A 24,275-nucleotide genomic window follows, 5' to 3' on the forward strand; every position below is an offset into this window, starting at 1 on the left:
TCGTCCACACCCCCCTCCTTCCTTTTTCTTTAAACACCCTCCCCCCCTTCGTCCACCCTGCACTGCACCTCCTCTGCCTTTTTACCCTCCTCAACCCGGCCCATCCATCCAGCCAGTCAGTCAGTCAGTCGCTGTCCAAGTCGGCTTGTTCCTCTGTGCCCTCGCTCGCCCATCCGCTGCCGCCTTTGGCTCACTCCCACGGCCACGGCCACGCCCCACGGCCACGCGCTGCTACCATACCTTAGTACCTTGCTGCCGCTGCCGCTGGTCTTATCCGTATGTACTCCCACTCCTGTACGTGTACGTACATGCTCCTCTCTTCTCCTCCCCCTACTCCTCCTCCTCCTCCCACCCAAGGCACCATTACCACTACCATTACCACCGCACCAGCGCCAGCGCCAGCGCCAGCACCCGCGCACCGCTTCGCTTGTCATTGCTTGTCCCTGCTTGAACCTGAACCTGTCCCGCCGGGAACCCGACCATCTCTCCCTCCCTTTTTCACCCCGTCCAAAATCATTAAACCCCCAGACCATCCTCCCATTCCCGACCTCTTTTGATATCTCTTCTTACAAGACTCTTCTTTTCTTCCCATCTCCCTCTTTTCCATTCTTCCTCTCCACTTCCCTCTTCCTCTTCTTCCCCTTCTCTACTCGTCGGAGCCGCACATACCTCCCACCCCCCGTGTCTCCCTCCCATCTCATCAGGACTGACCAACCCCGAGGCAAATCATCCCTCCCATCGACACTTCAGACATTGTCCGTCGCACGCTTGTCCATCATCGCGAATCTCATCGCGTCTTGCGGAACCACACCCAAGCAAGCCTCTTGTCTAGTCGCCAACCAGCTCCTGCGGGGTCCTTCGTCGAGCTTTTTATCGCTTCTTGTTTTGCCATTGACGCTCCTGTTCGGATTGCCCCATCGACGACCCTTAATTCATTCGACCTGGAGGTTCCACTTCGAGACCGAAAGCGCCGATCAACAATTCATCAATTCTCTCTTCGCAGCACCTTGACGGTATTCCAACTGCGTAGAAAACCACCCACCATTCGCTACAGGTCGAGTTTGGGTCGTGCTGGTCAACAGTAGTGCCATCAAGCAATAACAAAAGATTATTTTCCCCGGGCTGGACTCGATTAAACGTCTCAAAAACCAAAAAACCAAAAGAAAACAAAACATAAAAACGAAACACCAGTCCCTCTCATTCGGGCTCATCCAATAGGGCAGCGCCTTCTTGCCACCATTTGCGAACATCGTCTCTCACACAGCAAATCTCTTTGACTCTCAACTATTTCCGTCAACAACTGCCGAGTTGATCAACCCGCGCGATCTCGCTGTCGATCCGGTCAGACGCGACCGACATACGTCGTCAATCCTCATCCTAGACCATCACACAAGATGTATTCACAGCATGCCGCCGCGGGCATGGCCCCCCAAAAACCAGAGACCTTTATGCTGAGCACCGAGGCCCAGCAAGCATTGCCCCATGACGCTCAGGTTGCTCTGCAGCAGGTTGATAATCGTAAGTCGTGCACCAAGATCGACATTCCCGAGTGCACCTCAATTGACGCATCTTGACAGTGAAATACTTCCTCATTTCTGCACCCGTCGACTGGCAGCCCGACCAGTACATCCGCAGATTCCTCCTGCCTACAGGCGAATACGTCTCGTGTGTGCTCTGGAACAACCTCTTCCACATCTCCGGAACAGACATTGTCAGGTGTCTCTCTTTCAGATTCCAAGCCTTTGGCCGGCCGGTCAAAAACTCCAAGAAGTTCGAGGAGGGCATCTTCTCCGACTTAAGAAACCTGAAGTCGGGAACTGATGCCTCTCTCGAAGAGCCCAAGAGCCCCTTCCTTGACTTCCTTTACAAGAACAACTGCATCCGGACACAAAAGAAGCAGAAGGTCTTCTACTGGTACAGCGTGCCCCACGACAGACTCTTTCTTGACGCCCTCGAGCGGGATCTGAAGCGCGAGAAGATGGGCCAGGAAGCCACCACCGTCGCCGTCAGCGAACCCGCTCTGTCGTTCCAGTACGACTCGTCTCAGTCGCTCTACGAGCAGCTCACCAAGGCCCAGCAGGCCAACTCGTCCTCCTTCAACGCCCAGCAGGTGACTTTCTCTCAGTCCCAGTCCACCTCTCCCATCATGCGCCCCATGGACAACATGCCGCCACCGCAAATGATCCCCCAATCCGTAGCCCCTATGTCGGACGGCATGGAAGCCATGGTGCCGTACGGAGCGATGGGCATGCCCCAGCAGATGCCCCCGCAGCAAATGGTCAAGAGGGAGCCCGACTACGGTCGCGTTCAGTACAACCAGAACGGTGTGCCTATCACCCAGGGCCACCAGAGACACGCCTCGATGCCCGCCTACGGCCTTGAGTACTCCCCCGCTCCGTCGTTCGTCTCTTCTCAGTACGAGGACTACAGCAACCGGGGCATTTCCTTCGAGCCCATCACGCCGCCTCAGCAAGCTCTGGGCATGGCCGCCGAGCCTGCCTACATTGCTAACGAGGAGACAGGCCTGTACACTGCCATCCCCGACCACATGGGTGGCAACGTTAACGGTCTCAACGGCATGATTCAGCTTCCGCCCTCGAACCTAGCTGGCCCTCAATTCTCGAGAGCCTACGGCTCGAACAACGTCTATTCTGTCATTGAAGGATCCCCGACATACAAGCAGAGAAGACGGCGTTCGTCCATCCCTCCAATGTCGGCCATTGCCGCTGCCACTGTCCACGCCGCTGCGCAACAGCAACAACAACAACAACACCAGCAGCACCAGCACCAGCAGCACCAGCACAGACATTCGGATCCCCGGCGGTCGGTCTCTGCATCGGTCGGCCCTGTGGCTGAAGGCGACGAGTCTGCAGACAACTCCCCACCCGGTCTTGCCTACAGCAGCTCCGCCATGTCCATGGTAAGCCAGCAGCATAAGGAGATGCTCGACCTGTCCCGGCACGGCACCCCGCTGTCCACTGTCGAGGGCAGCCCCGCTCTCAACCCTATGTCCCTCCAGCAGCAAGACTACTCCCACCTCCAGCACGATGACATGTCCGGTGACGGTTCTATGGGCGGCGCTCCGCGTCCTGGCATGCAGGGCCCTAACGGCGTCGTCCGCAGAGCCCGCTCCGCGACTGTCATGGAACTTGGACCCTACCCCCAAAAGTCCCACTCCTGCCCTATCCCCACGTGTGGCCGCCTCTTCAAGCGTCTCGAGCACCTCAAGCGGTAAGAACCAGATCTAACTTTTCTCATTTGTCATCAACCGAAGACGACCTGCCTGAAATCTGACCAAACCTCCAGACACGTGAGAACACATACACAAGAAAGACCCTACATCTGCCCTTATTGTAGCAAGGCATTCTCCAGATCAGACAACCTAGCACAGTATGCCCCAACTTTCCTTCATCTCGTTTCCTTTGTCATTTCCTTTGTCAAGAGAGTTGTTGTAATGTGGAACGAGTCCCCTGAGCGATGATCACCAAACGTCCATACCGCCACGCCACAGCACCAACATCATCATTACGCAGCCACCAACTTGGGGGGAAGAATCCTCTTAGCGCAGCAGCATGGACTGACTTGGATGTTTCCACAGACACAAGCGTACTCATGACCGTGGCGAGAACGGCGAGGCTGCTCTGAACTTCTCCGGCGAGGAGGAGGAAGAGTACTCTGGCGAAGACCAGCTCGGCTCCCTCGAGGAGGCCTCACCCAACTCGGAGAACGCCTACGTCACCGCTTCGCTCAACAGCGTTGCCAACGGCTCAACACCGCCGACGTCCAACGGCATGGCCCAGTCGTTCAACAGCTTGCAGACTCTCAGCATGCCGATGACAATTAGTCAACCGACAGTGAACGCGAGCGCCATTATGTGAGACGGCAATCTATGAGCTAAAGCTCTCATTACGACTGGAGTTACGTTTCGTTCGACACGGTGTTACTTAGAGGGCGGCATGGCTATGACAAACGGTTCGGAATGGGTCGGGGACTTTTTATTCTTTCTTTTTCTTATCCATCCAGCTATGGATTTTCGGCACGCGTCAGCGAGTGGGGCTGCTGCTCCTTTGGCACCGGGCGAATTTCTCCCTATCCTTTTTCGTTTCCAGTTGTTGTTTTCAGCATCGAGTCTGGCCGTTGGTCCCAGACGCAAAAAAGGAAATTCGCACACATAGAAATGCGTATGTAGGGACTGGGAAGATCTCGAAACGCATTTGTACCCCGTCGAAAGGGGAGATTCATGCATGAGCTTAGGGTCGATATGCGAAGAAGAGAAACGACTCGCACATGTATATATATGTTTTGTTTCTTTTCCTTTGTGCTGGAGGGGCACACTTTGAGAAGAAACAAAGTTGTCAGGAAGGCCGGATGATACCAGGGTAGGAGAGAATGTTCGGCAACTCTGAAGAGTGCTACACAGCGCATGTCAGAACTACCAAGCAAAGTTGAATGCTGAAACAAGTTGATCAAATCGTCCCTTGTGTACTGACATGATGGAGGCCGTGATGCTTAAACATCTAACCAAGGATAGAGGGGGAGGTATAGACGTGACATGAAGTTGAGCATGAGCTGCTGCCTGCATGCAAGTTGTTGGTACATTCCAGAGCCTGCGCGTTTACATGATACCCTCTTGACTCGATGAATCGGGCATGCTATGCATTTGCTGTCTCTTTCCAGTGGGACGTTTCGAAAGACGGACTATTAAGCTTTCGTACTCCCCCCCCCGGGCACCGGCATGTATGGTCTACCTCCTTCCACGTCCCCTGCCGCCACCGCGTCCACCCCTCCCGCCTCTGCCGCCTCTGCCGCCACCGCTGCCCTCGATGTTCTGGACGTCCCGCTCGCTTAGCCGCAGCTCGGCGCCGCGCATGCGACCGACCTCGGGCCCGTCGACGCCCCTCTCGCCGCGGCGCCCGGCCTTCTTGGCCTTCTTTCCCCGGGAGGCAGGGGCCTCCCTCTCGAGCACGATGCCGTTCTCCCGGGCCTGCTGGCGGCGCTTGGCCTCCTTGTTGGCGGCGACGGCGACCATGCCCTTGCGGAAGGCCATGGGCATCTTCTCCTGGGTGAAGAGGGAGGAGACGCCCGAGACGCCGCGCGCGAGGGCCTGCGTGCGCAGGTCCGTCTGACGCTGGCGGAGCTTGCCCTCGGAGAAGGTCTTGGAGGCGGCGGTCGGGTTGGAGAAGGGGGTGATTGTGTGGCGCGAGAGCAGGTGGGACTCGGAGAGGAGGCGCTGCAGGGCGAGGTCGTTGGCGAGCATGGACTTGTCGTTCTCGTCGTCCGGGTCGGCGGGGGCGGCGGGCGCCGCGGAGGGGTTCGGATCGGTTTGGGATGGTGGTTTGGAGGACTGCGGGAGGGTGGGGGATGTGTGTTAGGATGACTTTGTGTGTTGTGTGTGTGCATAAGGTTGTGCAGATAAAGAAAAGGAAAGCGAGCAAAGAAGAGGAGGACGTACCATGAATGCTTTCAGCTCTCGCTTGCTCATGCTTGCGACGGGTTGGGGTTTGGAGTTTGTGTGGTCGACGACCTCGATCACGGGGTTCTCGCCGTCCTCGTCCTCGTATCCGTCGTCTTCCTCATCGTCGTCATCTCCCGAGTCGTCTTCTGTCGAAAGGGGCGTCCCGTCAGCAAACAGATCTTCCTCATCGCAGCCCGACACCTGGCGCCACGATCTCAACAACAAAAGAAACGCAGCAGCAGCAGCAGCACAGGCAAAAGGCTTCGTCGTCGGACTCACCATCCTCGCCAGAGAGTCCACTCCACTCCTCCCCTTCCCCCTCCTGCCCGTCGGCGCCCTCGTCCTCGAAGACGTCCTCGTCACTGCCCTCCCCGACCTCGACGTCCCCGTCCGAATCGGAGCCGCCGTCGCCGTCGCCGTCGCCGCCCGGAACCTCGACGGCTGCGGCCTTCGCCTTGGCTTTCTTCTTCCCCTTCTTCTGCCCCGGCTCCCTGATGGGCTTGAATTGCGCCTCGAAGTGTCGTCGGAAGATCTCTTGCGCGGAGAGCAGCGACTCGTCCACTTCTTCTTCCTCCTCTTGTTTCTCGCCGGCCTTGTCCGACTTCGCCGTGGTCTTCTTGGTCGCACTGGCAGGTTTCCTCACGGTCTCGAGGCTCTTCTTCCTCTTCTTGAGAGACGGTGTCGCCGTCGCAGTCTTTACCGCTCCAGCGCTCTTCTTTCCGAAGCTTGTCGAGGGGGGCTTGGCGGTTTGGGCGGCGGCGGAGGAGGAGGGCGCCTTGCGCTTCCCCAGGATGGAAGTCATTGTTTTCCCGGCTTGGCTCGCGGGGGGAGGGGATGCTCTCGTCGTCGCTAGGCCGTGTGTAAAGTATAAGTATCGGAAGAATGCAAGAAGAGGTTGTCACTTTCAAGCTTGCGACGTCAGGGCGGGCTGGGTGGTCGTGCCAGGGTGGTTTCTGTCGCAAATACTTCAGAAAACCCTTGAAGGCTGCATGTAGCTCAAGTCCATCCTCCCAGAAAATTTCAGCGGGTCCCCCGATCCCTCCCCCTCAGCCTTGCCAGAGCTGTGGCTGGAGGGTCCTGTTTAATTGGCCACCAACGGGCTGTGGTGGGGTAAACTGTATCAAAGCTCTTTCAGCCTTGGTGGGATAGGTTGGAAGCCACGGCTCCCTCGTCAACGCTGTCAGAACCCTTCAAGCCCAAACATCAGAATGATCTTTAAACGATACGCTCCTCTTCTCTGATCTTTGGAGAGGGTTTTTTTTAAGCAAAATTCAACATGAGATGAAGGGAACAACGCACGCATGCTCTCGACTCCAGATGTCAAAGGAGCTCCCTAGATGTGACATGTCCTGAGACGTCAAACCACTCCTAATCATTTCCACTCAGCGTCCAAGAACTCACATCCAATGAGCTAGATGAAACCAACAATAGAAACACAGACATTCAGCACGGCTCCAACTTATGTTGAAAGCCAATTATTACAAAGAACTGATCGATCTTGGGCCACATGAGACCTGTCTACATATGCCTTGAGACCAGTGAGAAGAGAACAAAATACGTATAACACCAAACTAACTCTGCTTGTGACAAACACTGCTTGCTATCCATCCCAAACCCCTTTTCCATCACACCTTTCCAACCCCTGATGCACACTCCTCCACATCGACGCAGACAACCTTCTTGGATACACGTCCCCTACACCAGAAAACCCTTCAAGAGCGTGCAGCTTCAAGCTCAAGCTCCAACTGTCTGATCCTCTCGCTCTGATCCTGCGACCCTCCGGCGTTCACCTTGCGCTTCAGCCCCTCAACTTCAGCTGAAAGCTGGCTAATTTTGTCATTCTGCTTGTTGATGAGCTTGGTCTGCTGCTCAAGCATCTGTCTAATCTGATCCAGGGACGACTCGATGTGTGTCGAGGATGCAGGCGAGTTGGCCGATGCTGGCTTAACAGGCGACTGCTGGGCGGGAGGCGACTTGATCTGAGGGGGGGAGACAGCCTTGATAGGGGGAGGGATCTTGGCGGGCTCAACACGGACAGGAACAGAGGCAGCCGCAGGAGCAGCAGCGCGCTGAGCTGGTCTCTGCACCTCCTCGAAGCTAGAGTTGTCATCATCGTCATCCTCCAGCTCAGCAGGCTCGTTGTCCTTGAACTTGGACGCCATGCTGGAGATGGAGGCCTGCTGCTCCTTCATCGAAGGCGGCGGCGAGCGCGCAACCGGGGTAGGCTCTGGAGCAGGAGCGGGCTTCGGCGCAGGCTTGGCAGCTGGCGTGGGAGCAGAGGCAATCACAGGGGGCTTGTAGTCAGAGGCAACCTCCTTGGGAGCAGTACCCTCATACACGCTTTCGAGGTCGATCTTGGTGGGAATGCCCTCCTTGCCCTCGAGCCACTCCTTGGCGCTGACGGCAGGCTTGAGACCAGAAGCGGGGGGGAAGATGTCGGACTGGAAGGTCTCGGCTCTCCGGGGGACGGTGAAGGAGATGGGCTCGATGTAGGTATCGTTGACCGTCTTGTAAGCTCTCATGACCTCGTTCTCGTGCACCTAAGAAGTTTTGTTAGGACTCGACCTCCCAGTGCACTACTTCGTTTGCCATCTTACGTTAATGCCGCGGCGGGGAACGAAGGCAATGCCTCTCTGGGGCTCGGCGGACTTGTACTCGCTCAGGTACTCGAACTTGTCGTTTTCGTACTCGTAGTAGCGGATGTTGCCGTCACTGCGTAGCTTGTCAGTAAAATTTCAGGCCCATGCTGCCGGAATACCCCCTCACCCCTTGCCGGCAAGATACAAGCAGTTGGATCCGTCGTCTGCCCGAAAGTAAGCATTTGGTCTTGCCATCGCGTCAACAACAAGAACACCAACCCCAGAAAGGCATAATGACACCCGAGATCGAATCCAGCATGGAGAAGCCTCCAATGGGCTCATTGCGACCGGGCTCCCACAGGGCGAGCTGACGCTCACTCATGCGCGAGAAACCGGCGGTGGCGAAACGGTTGTGCTCGCCCATCCACACGGCTCTGCTGTTCTTGGCGCCTGGGTGGCCAGGGGCCTCGTGGACTGGCTTCTCGGCGCGTACATCCCACACGCGGATCTTCTTGTCGCGAGACGTCGTCACCAGCATCGAACCACTGGCGTTCCACGACAGGCTCTGCACAATGTCGTTGTGCTTCAGGGTGTGGGTGGACGAGCCGCTGTTGATGTCCCACAGCTTGATCGTGAAGTCGCCGGACGCGGACGCAAGGATGTTCTCGGCAGCGGGGTTGAACTGGACCTGGCCAACCTTTCTGTATACCGTTCGTCAGCCTCACGGTCGAGGATCAGAGGGGTGGGTGGGGAAGGGGATCGCATCGACGAACCTCGAGTGGCCGGCGAGCTTGCCGACGGGAGAGACGTCGGCGGGTTCCTCGGCATCCGTGTAGAGAGTGAAGTTCTCAGGGACCTGCCAGATGAAGACCTTCCCATCCTCGGAACCGGATGCGATGACGCGGTCGTTGAAGGGGTTCCTAAAACGTAATCGTCAGTGTCTCTGTCGCGTGCGCCCCTCGTAGGCGAACTGGGGGGGGTTATTCGTGCCGGGCAGTCGTAGGGATCGGCGTACCAGTCGGTATCCAGGACGGTGGCAGTATGGCCGCGAAACAGCGGGATTTGATCGGGGACCTTGCCCGTCTCGCCGAGAGGGATGACGGCGAAGGCGCCGCCGCCGCCAGCTTCCCAATTGACCGAGAGATAGTCGGGGTTGGCCTAGATGTAGGGTATTTCCGGTCAGCTCGCTCTCTCGACTTCCTCTTACCCCAGTCTCGACCCAATCAATTGTCTCGGAGAACCCTTTACCTTCACCAAGTTGGTGTCCCATGCATTTCGGCTAATGCGAAGGTTGTCATAGCAGAACTCCTTGCGGGTCGGCTTGCCAAAGACGTGTCCTGGACGATAAGGAGTCGAGCGTCAGCAGTCAGCTCCTCGCGGCGCAACGCGGTGGCTTGCGACAAAAAAGACCCACGATATTTCGACGCTCGCACAAAGCGGCCCGCCATTGGGGATGATGTGTTGTAGTGAGGATCCGGGTGGCGGGAAGGGAAGGAGAGGGTATTCGGAGTGTGAAATGCTGACGATATGCAATGCTGTGGCGGGAAATGCGACGACGCAGCCTGCGATCGTTTGGTGATCCAAAAGGGGAGGAGGGTTCGGTGTAATAGCTGAGAGCTGTTGAAGGCGGGCCCTCCCAATTAACGAATCACTAATACCTTAGCGGCAAGATGAGGTGGGTGCTTCCGCTCGTGGGTGGTTGCTGCTGCTGCTGCTGCCGCTTCTGCTGCTCCTAGAAATCCACTGCAATTCGGGTAGCGAGCGATCAACTGCTCTGATGGGGTACGTACCCACCCCACCTGCAATTCAGACAGCTGTATCCGTAAGTATACTCTCTGTACACTCATTACCAGAAGGGCTGGGTGAAACTCCCCGGCCAGCTGCGCCCCGTGGCTTCTCCCTCCGCCGACGAGAATAACAACGGAGCAGGGGTCCAGCCAAGTTTATGCGACGCGTACCCTACGATGCACGTAAAGCATGAATGAATGAATGAAGGAACAAATGCGGTCCCTCACCGAGATGAACAGGCCCGGGGCCATTTACAAGGTCGCCACGTTGAAGCTGTAACGCCCCAAGTTCATACATCTTGATCAATCACCATGGCCGAACGCGGCAGAGTAACGATGGAAACCTCCCATTTTAGTACAATATGATACGTACAAACCAAACAGGCTACCTGACTCCAAGAACAATGCTCAAAAGAGTCCGAGTGCGAATCTCTACCACAACAGGCTCTCTCAATCCCACACACGCACATACACAATCTCAGGATCTTCCTCCGCCGCCATCCAAAGCAATGCCCAAACGCCGTCGTGCCTGCCAAATTATTAGATATCGAGGCAAGGGCGCATCCAGCGGACACAGGCCGTTTCAAGAGCGGACCAAAGACATATATGATCATCCGATCACGAACTCCAGGTCCAAGAGAATCATAGATCATGCCGTGTCCCTCCGTTTCTTCGTGTCGCCTAGTCGTGCCGTCATGCCAAATCATGAACAAAAGAAGTGGGTATTTAGTTGAAAGTGCTCTTCGTCCGCGAGTGCACCCTTCGGCCCTCTGCCCGGCGTCTCAGCGCCTCCTCCCTCTTGAGGATGAGCTCGCACCACTTGCCCGGCTTGCGAGGCCCGCTGACCTCGTCGTCGCTGTCGCCACGGCCGACGAGATCGGTAAGAGCCTGCAGCCAGCCGGCCTTGTCCTCGGCCGTATCGGCATAGAAGTCGATCGTCTCGCCGTTGTTGAAGCGGATACGGAATCCCTCCTCGACGAACATGTAACCTTCTTCCTCTTCGGCAAACGCAGATCGCCGACGCCGGCCGCCCTTGCCGGTCGTCTCCTTCTCCGTCAGCGCACGTCGGTCGTCGATGAGACGCTTGGCATTGGCCAGGTTGATCGTGGCACGGGGTTGACGAGTGGCCTCGTGGTAGGCTGTGAGCTTGTGACCGACGAGCTTGAAGTATCGTCGACGCCAGTACTGTTATTAAATTGGGATTAGCAACATTCTCAGGGCTAACGCGGACGCGGAAGAGGACTAACCGGGCAGTCGCCGCCCTGCTGGCTCAAGTGGCCCTCCCAGTTCTTCGCGAGGCGCTCCTCGGCGGCCTTGAGCTCTCTGATGCAGGAGTTCATGCTCTTGGGCATGTCCTCCTCGGCGGATCCCTTAGGACGAGGAACGAACAGCAACTGGAGCTCCAGCTTGCCAATCTTGTACGGGGCACGGCGAACAACGGCCGTGTTGCCACGCTTGCTCTTGACGCTCGACGCGAAAGCGGCCTCTTCCGTCGCCCACTCGTTGAAGCAGGCCACGTCAACAACGTATGGACGGCCATAGCAGCGCGACTCGTGCTCCTTGAGGCACACGTAGGAACGAGCGAAGCTGCCGTCCTCCGCCGCGAGCGGGGACAGCAGGTCCCAGGCCGTGGGCGCAACCTTCATCTGCCTGGCCTGCGCTGCCTTCTGCTGCTCAGCCGCCAGGCGCTCTTCCTCCTCACGCTGGCGCATCTCCATCTCCTTGCGCTTCTTGGGTGACGCGAACACCCTGCTAAAGGTAGACGTCTTGGGCTTGCTAGCCTTAGTAGGAGATTGCACGATGACCTTCTTGGGCAGGGGCTTCTCTAGCTTGACGTTGAGAGTGAGCTGAAACTCCAAGTCGTTCGGCACGACAAGCTCAAACTCCTGGCCAACGGGCGCGTTGCGCGCCAGCTCGAGCCAGGCCGTCGTCACACAATGAACGCCGTTGTCGAGAGTAAGGCTAAACCAGGTGCGCTCGTCTGGGATGGGTCAGCCGTCTGCAGGCCTGCGGAGGGAGGGGTTGGCATACTTCTGGGGATGGGAAGGTCGAGGTCCTTGACTCCAAGAACCTTGACGAAGAGACGGCCGCGCTCGCCGCTCTCCTCGGTGGCCAGTTCAGGATTCAGGTCCTCCTCGGCCAAGGGGTTGAGAGGTTGTGCGTTGCTCTCCTGGCCGGGCATAGGCGGAACCGGCCCGCTGGTCTGGGGACGGCGCCTGACGCTCTTCTGCCTGGGCCTACCATTCCAGGGCTCGACTGTCCACGATTGAGGACGTTCCGCCTTGACCGGGGAGTTGCCGGCTGATCGAGTCTTCCACATGTCGGAGGATTCCTTGTCGCTCGCCGTGACGACCTTTGTGTTTTGTCGCATGAGATAACCGCGCTGGTTCTTCGTGTTAGCATTCAGTGACCTCGCTCCTGCTTGATCGACTTTGACTTTGCTCGTGGCGACAGCCGGCCTGGACGCTTGTCTGCTCGGGCCCCCACTCGCGATATGAGAAGAATCATGTACTTGTTGAGAAAAAGCAACCTTTTGTGCCTCAATAACCCGGTCGAAATCCTGATCGAGACTGAGGCCAAAGTCAAGATCCAATGTCAGGCTGCGCTTGTTGAAGCTCGAGTGGCGCTTCATCACCAGGTCTTCATCGGGGATGGTGGGCTCTCCCTGTAGATCCCTCGAGAGTCTGTTGCGGTGGCGCTCGGGAATGGCTGGAATGTCAGGCACCTCGCGACTAACTTGGCGCCGGGCTTCTCTCATGGCAATGATGTCAGAAGGCGTGTTAGATGGTCTCGTCTTCAACTTGGAACCAGAGGCTTTGATGGTTGCTTGTCGCTCGGGGATCGCGGGCGACTCCATGGGCGGCTCGTCAAAGATCTCCGACTCCTCTTCCTCGTCGGAGGACATCGGACGATGAATAACGGATTCGGGCGTACCGGGCTCCTCATCATATTCATCCTCCGGGTCGCCCCATCCAGAGCCATCGTAGTCGGGCTTGGAGAGATGCTTGGGAGTGGAGGGCCGCTGCATTTGAGCCTGCATATCCGTCATCTTGGGCGGCGGCTGGAGCTCCTCCACCTCTTGTGCGGAAGGCTCCGGAGGCGGCGGCAACATGAACGACTGCAGACCCTTGGAAAACTCGTTGTCCTTGCCGTCATCCTTCAGTTCGGGAAGGCTGTGCTTGCGCCCAGGTGGAGTGTCGAGAGACGTAGCAGCGTCCACGTGTGGCGATGACTCTTTCGCGGCCTCGGGTTCGATCATAGACTCGGCCTCGGAATCAGCCTCTGGCTCGAAAATCTGCGTGACCTCGGGCTCCGGCGTGGGTTCCTTGACGGAAGCATCGGCGGCGGTGTCGGCCTCCTGGTCGGACACGTTGCCAGCCTTGTCTGACTTGAGCTCCAAAGGTCGTATCTCCGATGCCATGTCGAAGGACTGGTAGACCGGGCTCGCAGCACGGGGGGTGAGGACCTCCTTGTCGCCGACATGTGTGACCTCGGGCACGCGAGCCGGTCCATCCGAATAGTGGCTGGCAGAATCCGCGTCGTTCTCGTCAATGTCAGACCGCGCGTAGAGGTCTGTGATGGACTCGGTCTCGGCATCTGAGGCCTCGTCGCGGTGGATGATGACGCTGCCCTCGTCGCTGAGCTCGGAGACATCATCCAGAATCGAGTCTTCAGTGGAAGGTATGGGAACGTCCGGGTCGAGAGGCAGAGGAAGGCGGCGCTCAGGGCTCGGCCGCTCAGGACTCGAGCTGGCCGCCGGCGACGAGAAATAGTCGACTCCTTGATCATCGTTGCCACCGTTGACGCGGCGCATGATGGACTCGCGAGAAATTCGAGTAGGCAGTTCGTAGTCCTCGAGGGCTGAGATGTCGCCAATGGTATCATCAGCCTCGTCGGCCTCGAGGGAGAGCATGCTTGACTCGGCCGTCTCGGAATCTGAGGCAGGGCTCTGGATTCTGTCGCGCTGGGTGCCCCGACGAAGGCGGCGCTCTCTCTGCTGCTCGTTGGCGGACTTGTGGTCATCCGAGAGCATCATGAGCTTCAATCTCTCCTCGAGAGTCATCTTGCCGTTGCCGATGCTCTGGATCTCAGTCTTGCTCGTGGCCGCCGGCGGAGGCGACGGCAGGCTGCGATGAGCGCCAATCATCCTCTCCGCGGTGGCAGATAGACCCGGCGAGGAGCGGGACTCGCTGCGAGCGGGAGAGCTCATGCCAGGAAGAGGGGGCAGGGGCCGGTGGTCCGAGGCGGAAGAGTCGGATCGCGTGTGTTCTGGGCGACCAAGACGCGGGGGAAGAGCATCGGGCATCGGGCTTCCCTCGAACGGGTCCTCCATGCGCTCGGCGGACTGTCTCCAGTCGTCGGGGCCAACGACTGGCGTCTTGTCCGTGTCTTCCAGCGACGCGTCAAAGCTATCGCCCTCCATGTCGTGGTCTCCAAAGTGATAGTGGCCGTCCTCTTCGTCCTCGTCCTCCATGGACTCGAAGCTGCCTTCGCGCGAGTTGGATCCGATGGAGGAAATGTCCGGAGTGGCCATCTCATACTCGTTGATCTGAGGGGGGGCGGCATCAAAGGTGACACTCTTGGCGTGTCGGTGAAGTGACTTGCCGGAAGGAAGCTCGCGGTCATCAAACGAGGTATCGGCCGACCAGGTACCGGTCTCGGGGTCGAAACTGCTCTTGAAATTGCTCCTAGAGAGGGACGACTTGATCGGAGACGAGCCCTGCTCCTTGCCGGGGCTGCGAGGCGGGTTGGAAGGGGTGGCCTGCATTGGTGTGGCGGTCTTGGTCGGGCTCGGGGCCGGGCTGTAGATGGGGATGTTCGACTTGCTGTTGTTGCGCTGGTGACCGATGCCTCTGTTCAGAGAATCGGAGGATCGGAGGCCATTGATGATGGTTGTTGTTCCGTCGAACGAGCTCCCCTGATGCTTAGCTAGAGGGCGCTCGACTTGGGGCACTCTGGCAGGGTCGTATTCCTGCTTCTGCTCGAGGGCGAGGATGTTGCTATTCTTGACGCGAGAAGCCCTCTGTAGGCGCTCGATGGAGGTGCGGCGAGTGGGCGAAGGCGAGCCGTGGCGTCCGCCGTACAAACCGCTGTTCTCTGTGCTGATGGAGTCGAGGTTGCGCTTCTGCCAGAAGAGCCTGGGCGATGTGGTGGTCTCCAGCGGGGACGACTGGAATGGGGAGGAGTCGGTGTTGAGAGTCATTTTCTAGACGACTTTTGTTAGAGGGAATCCCGGACAGGGGCCTGTCTGAGACACGATCCGCTCACCTTGGATGGTTGCTTCCAGCTGGGCGAGTTCCTTCTGTGGTCCGAAGGAGAAAGCTCTGAAAGGGGACGAGGGATGCCCGTGTTCGCTTTGGCGGCAGGGGGCGATCCCGGAGTGCTGCTACCCTTGGAGATGCGCAACGGGTGCACCTGAGAAGAGGGTGAATGTTAGTGGGAGAGCGACGGACAGGCACGCAGGCTCCAGGCAGCGCCTAGGTAGGTGAAGGGGCAACTTACAGGTTCTTCAGATGAAGCCATTCTGTGTGATATTTTCGTGACTGCGCAAGCGCATTGAGGGGTGACAATCGACGTCGATGGTGATGGCGATCAGTACTCGAAAAAAACAATGCAAGGTAAACCAGCAGGCTCTGCTGCGGTGGTTCCGGGGGGTGATCTTCGTAGGGTTTTTCTGGGCGGGCTCTCGCAGGATACAAAGGGGAAAACGCGTGTCGAATGTCTACTAGAATGGATGATTCGACTTTTCTGGTCCGTTGCCTTTCGAAAAACAAGGGGAGGGGGCGATGTGCTGTCAGATGCCGATTCTGGTCATAATCGAATGGTATTCGGGGTATGGTTGACTGGAATGTGGCAGAAGCGAGACGGAGATGCTGGATGACCGCCGTGGAGGGGGGAGGGAGGTGAGGGGGCGGCGCAAAACAACGGCGGCGGCGGCACACACACGGAGAGGAAAAATAAAATCAAAAAAAAAGGGCGATGTTGCCAAAAGTGCAGGCAGCAATATCTCGTAGCGTTCCTGACGGCGGTCGTGGGTTGAGAAACAACGAGAGGGTGGACGAGACGGGTGTTGTGATGCGTCGACTGTGGTCGAGTGTTGTTTAAGGGCAACGGGGCGGTATGAGTTGAGGTTGAGGCGGGGCGGCGATGATTGGTGCGCGCGACGGGAGAAGTAAACAAACAAGGAAGACAGCTCTTTGTCGGCAGCGTTGCTCCTGGCGACGTTGTTGTTCAGTTGCGATTTTTAGGCGGGAACAGGGGTGAAGGGGGGACGAGAGGCTAGCACGCTAGGCTTGGGGCGAGGGGTTGTTGGCAGCGGACCACTGGGGAGAGGGGAAGTCGACGACGGACTACGGGCGGCGACCGGGGTGGCTGTGGGCGGCGATTGTCGTTGTGTAGGTGCTGCACGTGCCCACTCTTTCCGATGCCTAGGTGCCTACCTAGATAACATACCTACCTACCTCTCTTACCTAGGTAGGTAGGCATGCGCTTCAGCTGTTTTTACGATGCGATTCCTGGCTTTGGCCTATGCTCCGGTGCCCCAAATGCCGATGGTGAACCACTGGGCAATATGTACCGTCATGATAGTACCTACCCAGCCACTACACTAGGGCCGGCCGGTCCTCATAACAGATTGGCATGGCATCTCTCCGTCTTTTTAGTTGCTGCAGCATCCTCTGCAGGGAGAAGGACGAAAGAAACCCCAAAAAGCAAGCACGGGACGCTTGAAGAGACGGTACAGGATGCTGAGACACGTACGAATGCTCCTAGGCGCAAGAAAAGAAAACCGGCAGGAACTGTCAAACAACAGCCTGGTTTCTCTTAGCACCAAGCTCCCCTCCTACGGTCCACCCCCTCCCGTCCCGTTCCCCGTTGGTGACTTGTTGTTGTTGTTGTTGTTGCACCATGATCCCTCGCCGGGCCAACAGGAGCTGAGAGCATGGGTTCTTGCAGCAGTCGTCTGTTACAGTCACTGTCAAGTCATCGTCATCGTCATCCTACCCATCCCGGAGTCCACTTGGAGCAGCGGTTTCGAAGCTAGCTATTCGTCCCTAGGTAGGTAGTTAGTTTGGGTACGGAGTAGGGAATCAGCCCTTGCCCTGGACCTGGACCTGGACACTTTTTGGCTCCCGCATGTCGTGCTTCTCCCCATCGCATCGTATCGTACATCGTATCGCGCACATCACCTCAGATGGGGTCGGTGGGCACTTTATCCTTTTTTTCTTCCTTTTCTTCCTACTTCCTATTCCGAGAGCTGGGATCATCATGGATGAATGGATGCATGGATCCCCCTCTCTGCCCGTGCTTGCCAGGGTTGCTTGCGTGTTGTTTTCATCGCCATGCCATACCCCTCATGGACTCCGTGGAAACGACAGAGCCTCGTCGGCTTGGGCTACTCTACTTTTATTGTGCTACCTATCTACCCGATGTTATTGTTGCTGTCGCTCAAAAATTTGGTTTGCTGCCGTCGACGACTGCCAATGCCCGCCCATGCGACTCCCCGTCACATTCTCGTGGACTTTTTTTTCTTCCCCTTCTGGTCAGCCATTGTTGTTGTTATTGTTATTGTTATTAATGTTTACCCTCTCATCTCACACTCCCGACTCAACAACTTTGACGTGTATAAGTGTGCCCCTGTTGCAAGACTTGATTTGATCGCCCGGGCTTTGCTCCTAGAGCCTGCTGCACCATCTCTTGTCCCCCCGCCCCCGCCGGCGCAAGGCCATTTTCGAGAAGAAATTCGGTTGGCGCCGCAATGGATGGATTGACTTCCCAGTGGTCCAGCCAAACTCGACTCCAGTCTCCTCCTCCTCCTCCTCCTCCTCCTCCTCTTCCTGCTCCTCTCCCCCCCCCTCGTCTCCGCGCGCGAGGAGCACCAAATGGCCCCCAACCGCAAAAACTGCAACCTGGCGGAGATAGTAGTGCGCCCCTCCCCCTTCAGCCCCAAGAGAGGAGCAGTGACGAAGAGAGGGGCAGAAACAACAACACCCCGAGCAGGTTTCCGATCCGACGCACACCATCGTGCAGGGCACCACATAGACAGGCGCCTATATGTACGATAGGTGTACGTAAGTGCATCTCACAGACAAACCCGCCCGCCGGTCGTATCGGCACGTAGACTGCAGAGAGGGGAACTCTAGGAGGCTCGGCGAGCTAGGCATACCCGCCGACATCGTGCGTTTTACAAACCCCTTATCGTGTTTATTCCTTTCATCTCGTCCTTCCTAGCGTGCACTCCGTCGCTGCTCGTCGCACTGAGTGAAACGGCATCGTCCCCGCGCCTACTGTGTACCAGTCGCACGGCTGTCACCGGATTTGACGTCTGTCATCCCACTCCAACCCGAATCGTGGAGAGTTGTACCACTTACTTCTCTTCCCATATTTGACTTTTGATGCGATTTACTTTCCGATGGATGGATACAACTGTCCCTCTCCCTATCCCCCTCCTTTTTCTTTTCCCTTCTCCTCTTTTTTTTTCTTTCCTTTTGGTTCACTTCGTTTATTTCACTTTCTCCTACTGTTGAGCTCTATTCCACTCGACACACTCCTCCAGCTTGACCCCGTTGCCACCGAAACAGTCCAGCGCGCTCCCGATCGTCAGGTCCACCTTGCCCCTGCTGAGCTTCTTCACCATCTCCAGGTCCTCCAGGTTCCTGCCGCCGCCCGCGTACGTGACGGGCAGGCTGCACCACTCGGCCAGCCGCTCCACGAGCCTCTCATCGATGCCCTTCTGCAGACCCTCGTTGTCCGCCGCGTGGATGAGGAACTCTGAGCAGTACGGCTCCAGCACACTGATGGATTCTGCCCGTAGCAAAAGCTTTTCGTCAGCCGGCCCATTGTTTTGACACGCTCATTGACAGGCGCAAAAGTGAAACTTTGAAATGACAAAAAAAGAAAACAAAGCCGTCCGCGTAGCAGTAGCATCACCAAGAACGCACCTTGGTTGACCTCCATGTCCGTGATGGTCTGCCACTTGTTCATGGCCACGAACCACCTGTCATTCCCGCGCCGCCGGCAGCTGAGGTCGATGACGAGCTTGTCCCTGTCGCCGCCCAGCGCCCGGAGCACCGCGTCCAGTCTCTCCTGGCTGAACCGCCCGTCCGGGAAAAGGTACGACGTGATGATGACCTTCTCGGCGCCCGCGTCGATCCACTCCTTCGCGTTCGCGTCGTTGATGCCTCCCCCGACCTGCAGCCCGCCCGGCCACGCCTTGAGCGACTCCCGCGCCGCCTCGGTGTTGCCGGGCCCCAGCATGATCACATGGGCCCCCGTGAGCCCGTTGTCCCTGTACAGCCGCGCAAAGTGCGCCGGCGGGTGCTGGGACACAAAGTTGGTCTTGAGCTCTGCCGTCGTGCTATCGAGCGTGCCGCCGACTATCTGCTTCACCTGCCCGGCGTGCAGGTCTATACAGGGGCGGAATCGCGTCATGTTTGGGCGTGTGTCGGTTTGTTCTCTGTTGGTTGATGAAGAAATTCCCCTCGAGCTGAGATCCACGGGATGCGTCACTGCTCAACCCCTCCTGCTGCTCAATTTTGTGTGGATTGTGGGGTTGCTTAGTTGCGATTTTCGGTACCGGCTTAACTTTGGTGTGCCGCCATGCCTGCCCAGTACGCTCCCGTGGATGTTTCCGCAACTTAGATTCAGTCCTATGAAATAGTCGATGGCATTTACAAGGTCTTCCTCCAGCTTTGCAAGACAACAGTCTAGGCGTATGCAATGTGTTTGCGCATTTGTGCGGGGTGTATCTGCCGGTCCAAGTTTGGGGTTGATGTTATGTGTTGACTTCGACCAAGTCCAAGCTCATTGCTGGCATAACCCAACCAAAACCGAACCCAAGAGACCTAGGCCTTCTTCCTCTTCTTCTTTTTCTTCAATTGAACTGGAATGCTCCTTCTTTCAAACCGTGGAGGGAGGTAATGGAAGATTACCCTTAGCCTCCACTGACCTGTCGAGCTATCAAGATGTCGCCCGTCAAAGAAACACCACCAGATACCATTCAATCAATCGAGGAACGATTCTAGGATTTAAGAAAGGGCACTCGCTTCCAAAACTCGGGATGCATGTTATAGTAATTAGGATTCCATGTCTATTTGATCCAGTGTAAGTTGTAGGGTTGTGATATTGGTAGCGGCTGGACTTTCGCCTGATTGACTTCTAGATTCGCGTCCGAGCAATGCCTCGAAAGCGAACAAATCATCCATGCGGTTCTAGATAGTTTATAGGGCAGCAGTTTGATCAGCGTGTGCAGCATTTATGTCCCTACTTTACTACTATAGTCCGAGGGGATACTTGGGCTGAGAAATATAACATGTACAACGATGAAAGTCCAAGACTAGTTCGTGGTTATGCTCATTATGATACTAATAATCAAATTTACACAAAAATTTTCAACTATCCGGCTGTGTGTTCTAGTGGATTATGATTTCTCGTTCACAAGTATGTGCACTTGATCCCGAGAAGGTCGCAGGTTCGAGCCCTGCCACGGTCATAGCGTTAAACTTTTTGTTCACCTGTCATGATGGCCTACCAAATGGGCACATCAATTGTTGTAGCGTCTCTCTCTGTCTGTTCCAGTCAGTTTTCGTACTCTGTAAGGAGTACCTCACACTATCAGGCCGAGTGATCATCACGCCACTTGCACCCTGCCCTTGACGGGCAGCGGTGGTATGACCATAGAATGAAATGTGTTGCTGTAGGTCTTGAATGATTTTCCTTATTGCAAATTAATTAGCAATGCGCACCCGTTCCAGTTCCTTTCTTGATACGTTGTTTCGGCTTTCGAAAGCCGCCCAACATAACACGGCACGAAGGCTTCGTTACGTTTTTAACCAATGAAAACAGCCACATTCAAGACCTTCAACTCGAGCGCAAGACAGCTTTGTGTTAAGGACAGACGACGCTTTGAAACCAGATGCAGCGACGCCAGAGACAATAGAGAAAAATCCGACCTTAGATATCCTTAACCGCGATTGTGGTATATCACTGGCTTGACAAGGCGGTCAGCGAGATTGGAGACGCTTAGGGGCGATGACGATGGAAAACGTCGTGCATTTCCTGTGCGGCTTCATGTGGTCCGACAAGACGGGTCCGACAAGACAGGTGTGCCTCAACAAGCAAGGTAAGTCAACGTGTTGATTTGCTTGAAGACCTGGCAACAGTAAGTAGTTTTGGTAGTAAAAGAAAGGCAATCAGGAGACATCCGGCGCAAAGCGTACTGCTCCCGAGATAACGTCCAAAAGAACAACAGGGCGTACAGGAGTTGGGTTGCCAGAAGATGAAGGATGTGAATTAGTACTCTGGCATGGTTAGTGATCAGCCATCCCTCTCGGTCGAATCAAGTCTATCCTAACGCAGACAACCTTGCGCAGTAAACGATTTCGGGAAAGCTGATGAAGAACTCATAAAGGAAAGTGTCAAGATTGCAACAGTCTCTCCAGAGTTGTGGGACGGACTTGTTGGATTCACATGTTGGGAAGAGGGTGCTCTCAAACCTTTGCGCAGTTCACGAACATCGATATTGTTCGGCTCGAATGACGAAAAGGCCTCGGAGCCCTGTAAATGCCACGCCGTATGCTGGAGTCGATTCGGTATTCGCTGCTCTCCAGCTTCAGACTAGAAATCACCACGAGGACGACGAACTAAGCTCATCGCCGAATGACACAGTGTTCAGTCTCTTGTAAGCCCCGCGCAGTTGAGCAGGAGCAAGGACGAACTTTTTGCAACGCAGCAACCAGCCAAGATATAGATACCTGTGACGACAGAAAAGCACTCCCAGCCCACAAGAGCCCTGTCCTAGGAAGCTTGGTACCAACCAAATGCCTTCCCAACCCTACAGCTAACAGACTGGGCTCTAGAGATTGGATCGTATCATCCATGGACGTAGAAATCGGTCACGAAAACCGGTTCCTGACCGAGCCACTTGTTGACAAATCCGGCCTGGTCGAGTACCGGGCTTTGGGAATGCCCATTTCCACACTGCGAAATAGCAGCCGAGCACCGAACTATCCCTTCTTGTGATAAGTCCGAAAGGGTATGTGGACCTCTTGGGACCAGAAGAAACCATGTTGGTTCCTACCTGTCTATAGAAAGACCTCTTTCTCATGAGTCTCCGAGAGGGAGGGCTAGAGATGGAACTTAGTCACCAGTTCACACCTATCTTTCCACTCGACCTCTTCACTCTGTATCGCGGCCCTTGACAATTATGCAAGCAATTCCTCACAATTTGCAGCAGCAGTCGTTTTTATATGGCTCAGAGTCGAATGTCGTACTGGTTTCAAAGCTCGGAACAATACCTCAATACCTTTGAATCGATACAAGTGACGCGCACGAGGGACCGGAGTGTGTTCGACCCAGAGGGAGCAACTGTTTCTGCACGATTCCCGCGTGCCTAATATTTCCACGTTGGTTCTTTTCGATTCATGGTCCCCGGACCGCAGGCGCCGATTGCCTCTTGCCCTAGTCAAATGTGATTGCAAATGTCGGGCCCGGAGACCTTCTCCCCCGCCCGCGCCAGAGTTCTGCTCGCTGTTTTTCAGCCCAACAGCGACAAGGAACAGAACCCATGATCTACACATACCAATTTTACCACTGACAGTCGAGGTGCGAAAACCTGGGCATAAAATATGCCCAGTGATTATGGGGCTATGCGGGTGAGCCCTCCTCCCTTCGACGTCGAGGTCTAACGACATGATCGATACCTTGTAGTACTGCGCACCGCGGTCACAGAGGAATCAAACACCCTGCGACGCCCATCGCACAACAAGCTTAATCGCTGTGTGATTCAGTGACTCGTCCACCTGAGCCGTCTGATCCACAGCCGGCTCAACGGCTTTGTCAACGAGGAGACGGCGCAGCGCTTTATTCTCGAAGTCGAGGCTCTGAACGTAGGCGGCGGCGGCGGCGACCGAAAAGCTTTCAAACGTCGGAGCAACGGACTAGGACGGTATCAAGCTACTCGTCCGGAAATTTCGAGACGTGAAGCCGCAGCGCCCTCGAGGACTTTGACATGTAGATCGGCAACGGCTACAGGCCCCGCTCCAACGGCTTCTTGGCCATCGAAGGGGGCTCACCCTGCTCGCTTGCCGCGCTCCCTGAGGAGATGCCACACCTGGTACCGGCGAGCCGTGGTGAGAGACGCGGGTGGTTTTCGTGATTCCGGGGGCTGACGGTCAGTCTTGCTCTTACGTGCCCTGACAGGTTCGAAACGGACTCCACGAGGCCGCCCATGTCTAGCTCACCGACTCGCAGGCGGCCAATCGCCCCTGGGGTTTCGACTTGCCTCTTCAACATAACTGATGGACGGAGCTGGGCGTGGACAACATTTGTAGTGTCTGGTTTGTGAATGTTGTGATATTCAAAAGACTTGGATGGGACCTCTGACCGCACAAAGGTCACTGGGGACAAGCGGTATATGCCGCGGCAGTGAATGTGTGAATGGTGCTTCAGGTTGTTTTGATGAACCTTTTTTACAAGGTAACGCAATATCTTCCCACGCAGTCTTGTGTCGGATGCGGACGGGCGGTATGCGAAGGAGGCGTTCATGAGCTAACAAAGGCAAGGAATAACAAGACGTCATCGTTGGAAAGGGTTGGAGGTCGCGATCCGTCTAACCATCCTCGGCGACGTCCGGATTCGTACGTCGGTGCAACTGAACAGGTCGGTTTAGCCTGCGCTCACTGGCGTCAAAACCCGAACTATCCGGCCGTTCTTAAAGTAGAAGCGCCATCTAGAGTTTGGTAGTTTCTAAACTACACACTGGCAAGGACTACAGTAATTGGATGCCAGCATTTGGCTCTGTTCCTCTTGGCTCGGCTGTCCAAGAATCCCCGAATGCGGTGACCTACCACCACAGCGCCTTTGGCTGAACGGCAACAACCCCGAGTGCCCCTCTTCTATGATGGCCGGATGCCGTGCTTCGGGGCGTCAGCCGCAGTACACCGTTCCTGCACCGGTCCCGCCTCCTCGGGGATACTCATCGCGCCCGGGTAGTAGCCCAGCCGCGGTTTGCGCGCCCATCCAGTTCTGTGCCATCCATCATCGCAGGCCTACTGCTGGAACGGTGGGGGCAACAGCGTTGAGCAGAGCCAGGCTGCCAACATCAACGGACCTTGCCGACAGGCCAGGTGGCTTCGGGGCGGCTGCAGCCATGGATTTGAAGACGTTCGACTCTGCATGGCCAAAGCCAACGGGGCGGCGCTGCTACCTGTGCTCGAATCGATTGCCTGCTGCGTGGTTACCCATACACTCATCCGTACTTTCAAACGTCTCTCTGGACCTCCCCCCGATATCGCTCACGTGGACCGCGCGCCGGTTTCCACAACTGCCCCCCCTCCCTCCCGTCTCCTTGGAACGATGATGGACCGTGGGGCGAGCTGTGCATACGCGTGCGTCCGTCCTCGCTTGGAGCAGGCCCATTATCCACCTTGTTCACCGGCCTGGGCTCTCTAGCCAAAA

At 56.4% G+C, this 24,275-nt stretch overlaps 6 protein-coding genes across 6 annotated transcripts; 1 reads left to right on the forward strand and 5 right to left on the reverse strand.

The window, feature by feature from the left end:
- Nucleotides 1-1,394: 1,394 nt before the first annotated feature.
- Nucleotides 1,395-3,878, forward strand: CH63R_02932 (STE like transcription factor; the record flags this gene model as incomplete). The annotated part of the gene is made up of 4 exons (XM_018297907.1): nt 1,395-1,518; nt 1,578-3,231; nt 3,307-3,390; nt 3,599-3,878. 4 exons carry the CDS (start codon nt 1,395-1,397, stop codon nt 3,876-3,878), a joined length of 2,142 nt encoding a protein of 713 aa, XP_018162723.1.
- An 866-nt stretch (nt 3,879-4,744) lies between these two features.
- Nucleotides 4,745-6,257, reverse strand: CH63R_02933 (uncharacterized protein; the record flags this gene model as incomplete). Its single annotated transcript, XM_018297908.1, has 3 exons — nt 4,745-5,344; nt 5,453-5,601; nt 5,657-6,257. 3 exons carry the CDS (start codon nt 6,255-6,257, stop codon nt 4,745-4,747), a joined length of 1,350 nt encoding a protein of 449 aa, XP_018162724.1.
- A 910-nt stretch (nt 6,258-7,167) lies between these two features.
- On the reverse strand, nt 7,168-15,344 carry CH63R_02934 (PH domain-containing protein; the record flags this gene model as incomplete). The annotated part of the gene is made up of 15 exons (XM_018297909.1): nt 7,168-7,995; nt 8,053-8,167; nt 8,222-8,258; nt 8,314-8,735; nt 8,808-8,954; nt 9,050-9,192; nt 9,242-9,313; nt 9,693-9,777; nt 9,825-9,833; nt 10,294-10,350; nt 10,639-11,006; nt 11,069-11,802; nt 11,853-15,027; nt 15,090-15,236; nt 15,324-15,344. The coding sequence occupies 15 exons, from the start codon at nt 15,342-15,344 to the stop codon at nt 7,168-7,170; spliced, it is 6,360 nt and encodes a 2,119-aa protein (XP_018162725.1).
- A 2,992-nt stretch (nt 15,345-18,336) lies between these two features.
- Nucleotides 18,337-19,250, reverse strand: CH63R_02935 (Phosphoribosylformimino-5-aminoimidazole carboxamide ribotide isomerase; the record flags this gene model as incomplete). The annotated part of the gene is made up of 2 exons (XM_018297910.1): nt 18,337-18,623; nt 18,761-19,250. The coding sequence occupies 2 exons, from the start codon at nt 19,248-19,250 to the stop codon at nt 18,337-18,339; spliced, it is 777 nt and encodes a 258-aa protein (XP_018162726.1).
- Nucleotides 19,251-22,021: 2,771 nt separating this feature from the next.
- Nucleotides 22,022-22,510, reverse strand: CH63R_02936 (uncharacterized protein; the record flags this gene model as incomplete). Its single annotated transcript, XM_018297911.1, has 2 exons — nt 22,022-22,339; nt 22,415-22,510. 2 exons carry the CDS (start codon nt 22,508-22,510, stop codon nt 22,022-22,024), a joined length of 414 nt encoding a protein of 137 aa, XP_018162727.1.
- Nucleotides 22,511-22,552: 42 nt separating this feature from the next.
- CH63R_02937 (uncharacterized protein) lies at nt 22,553-23,111 on the reverse strand (the record flags this gene model as incomplete). The annotated part of the gene is made up of 2 exons (XM_018297912.1): nt 22,553-22,756; nt 23,007-23,111. The coding sequence occupies 2 exons, from the start codon at nt 23,109-23,111 to the stop codon at nt 22,553-22,555; spliced, it is 309 nt and encodes a 102-aa protein (XP_018162728.1).
- Between the last annotated feature and the right edge of the window lie 1,164 nt (nt 23,112-24,275).

Source organism: Colletotrichum higginsianum, chromosome 2, assembly GCF_001672515.1.
Source record: "Colletotrichum higginsianum IMI 349063 chromosome 2, whole genome shotgun sequence".
NCBI classification, from domain to species: domain Eukaryota; kingdom Fungi; phylum Ascomycota; class Sordariomycetes; order Glomerellales; family Glomerellaceae; genus Colletotrichum; species Colletotrichum higginsianum.